The sequence below is a fragment of the Echinops telfairi genome, unplaced genomic scaffold, assembly GCF_000313985.2.
Source record: "Echinops telfairi isolate 266 unplaced genomic scaffold, ASM31398v2 ScPeMD7_7465;HRSCAF=8503, whole genome shotgun sequence".
NCBI lineage: Eukaryota > Metazoa > Chordata > Mammalia > Afrosoricida > Tenrecidae > Echinops > Echinops telfairi.
Window position 1 is genome coordinate 10048873 of NW_022111365.1, and position 4328 is coordinate 10053200.

Here is a 4328-nt window from a genome sequence, read left to right on the forward strand (position 1 = left end):
ATTAAATAGAACTGAGTTAAATACTACTATTTACATTATCCAGCAATAATGGTACCTTACAGGTGTTTGCATAGATATGCATGTAGACTGAATGGGTATGGAAGGCAGAATGGGTGGTTAGCCATAAAGCTATATAGGCTTAACAGAGGATATCTGTACATGAGTATTTAGAATTTGGAGCACTGGTAGCAAAGTGTTTACACATTGAGCTGCTAAATGTAAGATCAGCAGTTCGAAATCACCATCTTCTCCATGGGAGAAGGATCAAACTTTCTATTCTCACAAAGGTGGTTGTACTCTGTTCTACAGAGTATCTATGCATGTGGCAGAGTATCCAGGGAAAAAGTTATAAAACTTAGATATAACCAAACACTTTAAGAGAATGATTTGCTGGACCTTGGTATGCAGGACCCTAGTCTTGGGGGGGAACACCAATATCAATTAGTCCACAAAGAAAATGTTTTAGATTCCATTTTTATAAGAGTGTCTGACCTCTTTAAAGCTCATGAATGGCCATCAGAGGTGCAACTATTGTTCTCTCTCTTTCTGGAGGAAAGAACAGGTGATGACAATTGAAGATGAATGGTAACGATTAGTCCAAAAGACCCTATGGACATGGATCCCCATGACCCTGAGTTGTTTGGCTACCAAGTGTTCTGAGAGCAATCACAATCAAAGGTCCTGGAATGAGCGGGAAACAACATGGAACAAAACTAAAGATCACAAAAAAGTGGAGGCTGACTGGGTGGATAGAGGTGGAACGAAACCCACAAGATCACGGCCCTTCCTCACCGTACAGGTCTACAGTAGAACGCATTCACATGGCTCAATTTTCAGCCAAATAATAAACAGATAAACAAGGGGAGCATTAATACTAGTGAGGGAGGTGCACCCTTGAAAAATCATCCCTTTGAGGTCAAAAGGACAAAGTTTAGAAGATAGAAAGAAGAGAAACAGGAGGCACAGGGAAGAAGTCAAATCTAAAGGATGTTACTGTGAAGAAATGATACTGAGATGAAACAAAAGGTGTATGAATTGTTCAATGTAAAATTATGATTTGTTCTTTAAATCTTCATTCAATTCTTATATTAAAATCCTAAAAAAAAAAAGGAAAAGATTACAACCATGGAAACCCTATGAGGCAGTTCTATTCTTGGTGGCAATGAATTAGCTGGTTTTTTGGTTTGTTGAGAAAAGTCAGTTAAATCTTGCTCAAAGGGAGCTAATGGAACCTAAACTCAGGGTGGGAAGGTGAAAACCATCCAGAGTATATGTGGACAGCCTAAATGTGCCAACTGAGCGGGACCCTTGGCTACAAATCGATTTGAAACTTGGAAATCTAAGGAGTTCCATCAAACACAAAACTAGAGGCAATGATGCTGGAGCTAACATCGCTGGATCGGAGCCACCTAAAAGACATCTGAAATGGGCTCTGACCCCTCACCTTGTTTTTCCTTGTTGGAGGCTATCGAGTTGATTCTGACTTAGAGTGACACCATGTGACAGAGTAGAGTTGCCCTGTTTTGTAAACTGCAAACTTCATGGGGACAACTAGTATAGGGCTGATAAATAACATAAAGAGGCCCGATTAAATTTGAATTTAAATCACTTGCTCACTGCTGTCTAGTTGATGCCGACTCATGCATCCTATAAGACAGGTTAGAACTGCCCCCGCATGTTTCTAAGATTGTAACTCTTTACAGTAGTAGAAAGCCTCGTCTATCTCCCACTGAATTTAGGATAGACAAGTTATAAACTTTTTTTTGTATAAATCAATGGGTGAATTTGAACCACCACCCTTCCAGCTAATAGTTAATTGCAAATCTGCTTCACCAACAGTGTTCACACTTGTGGTTTAAACCCTCTCAGCCCAGTTTGGTCTGGTCACAAATGAACCAAACTTATCCAAAGTAATTGTGACTCACTTAAAAGTGGCCTTAATCACAAACTTCATGAAAGTTCAAAGTACACCTGGTTAGTCTGAACTGGCTTCAACTCTGAGAGAGAGGTTTGGGCCAGTTACTTCCTTCACAGAGTACATCTGACCAGTTGCAAAGGGAACAAAGAAATTCACAGTGATGAATGTCAAGTCCTACGCTGGAGGTTGCCCCCACATTATCTGTGAATCCTCTCAATAGCCCAGTAAAATATATATAATCAACCTATACTTCTGAATGTAAAGTAACATGCAGAAGATTTTTAAATCTATTTAGTGGCAGAACTAGTATGGGCATCTCATACACTTTCTGTTTCGTTCCTTCTCCTCTCAATGGAAGCAGAACCTTAGCCACAGGTAAATATTGGGGCAGGGGTGGGTGGAGCAGGGCAGGTTCTGGCTTTAATGTATTAGACCTAAGGGACAAAGGGAAACCTTTAAAACATTCAGAAATCCCTGGGTAGAAAGAAGCAACAGAATGTATTACTGCCATCAATCGTGATGAAAATTTCTTATGGATTAATGAGCAACATCTAGATGGGATGCAGCTCTGGGATCATTCTTTCTCCAAACCAAACTTACTTAAAAATGCTTGTTGCCTAAGACTCAAGGGAGCACACATGATTTTTGAGAGGGGGGTATACAATAGCTAGACAGAGTAAGTTGTAAAATGCTGAGAAGTCTTGAAGGATTTTTGTTCTACTTACCCATTCCTGTCCAGGACCCAGCAGTGGACTTTAGTGTTGACCCATAATGACCTTAAGATCGCCTGAGTGACCACAAGGTGATCTCACCTTGCTGATGAGATCACATTTTCTGAAACACTCATTCTTTTCTTTACTGAAGCCTAGCTGTTAGAGCAAGTCTGTGATTGTTCTAAGCTCTGCCACATCTAGTTGCCCCTACTTTGACCTACTACGCGCCCCCAGATGATGCTTTCTTGTTCACAAGACCATTATGGCCAGGCCATAAATATGTGCAGTGTGGTCTATTATCTTTGGAACTGGTTGAGCCAGATACCTCTTCCCATGTAGGTTCTGCCCTGGAGTACTGAGTACATGGAAAATAGGATCCCAGTAGAAAGGGTTAGGAAAGAACTTGAACTTTCAAATAGGAGAGGAAAAGTGAGAGGTTGGGGATCTCTCACTAATCCTTGCCCTCACAATGCTCTGACTAAGCACGGGGTCCTTGGAGTGCTTCCTTACCGTGGACAACCCCATTTCCTCGAGACTCAGCACTGGCTTACATATAGCTGGTGTAGGGTTATCAGATAAAATCCAGGCAGTCCAGTTAAACTTGACTTTTAAATTGATAACTTTTAGTTACCAATAACTATTTAGTATAAACCACTGTTTATCTCAAATTTAAATTTAACTTTATTTGCTAAATCTAGCAACACCAAGGAGGTATGGTCGGCTGTGAGTCCATCGATGGTTAAAGGGGTTGATTTCTTTCTTCGGTTTTATTGTCTGCCCTAGTCTTCGTATGTTTTGTTCTGTCTTTTTAAGTCTTTCAGCTTGTATTTATCATTGCTAATGCATTCTGATGTTTCTAGCCATGATTTCCTTTTGTATTTGCTTTTCTAATCTTTGACTACATAACTTTGCAATCTTTCTGCTTCCTGCTTTTCTTTTTCCACTAAAATGCATGTTTGTTAAGTATATATATTTTTCATATCTCGTACTCTTATATTTTGGAGTCCTTCTACATACAGGACTGCTGGGCAGATGTGCAGACATAACTAGGAAGAACAACTAGCCTCACTGAGAGTCTCATCATGCTAGGAAAATATTAAGTGGGACTCGTGGGCTAAAGATGGGTTTTCTAGCAGGGAGGTGCCTTCCCTATCCAACTTGAATCTTGGTCAGTAAGATACAGTGGCAGGGGAGAAGGGGGGCCTGAGGAGGTGTTAAGGATGGGCTTACCTGCAGAGAACAGAAGGCCTGGGTAAATGGTGGCATCCGGACTAGATAGGAGGCAACAATGATGGCAGAAGAGTAGTGAGTGCAGTAGTGGCACTGGACAGTCAGGTCTCCTGAAACAAGAGGATAGTTCCCACCGTCTGCAACCTCTGGTCAGATGCAGAGGCGTGGACCATGTGCCACATCACACTGGAGCAGCAAACAGGAGCTCTGCAAGTCCATGAGCAGATGCCACTGTTTGGGTCAATAGCCCCCATGAGTAAACAGCTCCTTCAAGACCTGGCAGCTATAACAACCAAGGTGTCTGCCTTCGAGGAGGTGGGGTAGGCCAGCTCCAGGAAGGTCATAACCATGGATTTATTTTTTTGTTTTGCTTCCCCTTCCCAAGCCATTTTATTGGGACCTAATCCAGACATCATGCCACTCCATAATTCAATGATGTCAAGCAGTGCTGTACAATTGCTACCTCA

The 4328-nt window shown here is 41.5% G+C and overlaps 1 protein-coding gene across 1 annotated transcript in view; it reads right to left on the minus strand.

Annotated features, from left to right (window-relative positions):
* Nucleotides 1-4328, minus strand: part of WDFY4 (WDFY family member 4) — a 404997-nt gene that overhangs the window by 39153 nt on the left and 361516 nt on the right. The window contains exon 50 of the mRNA XM_004716253.2: nt 3862-3971. Within this exon, the coding sequence (XP_004716310.1) occupies nt 3862-3971 (110 nt within the window). The remainder of the gene's footprint in view (nt 1-3861; nt 3972-4328) is intronic.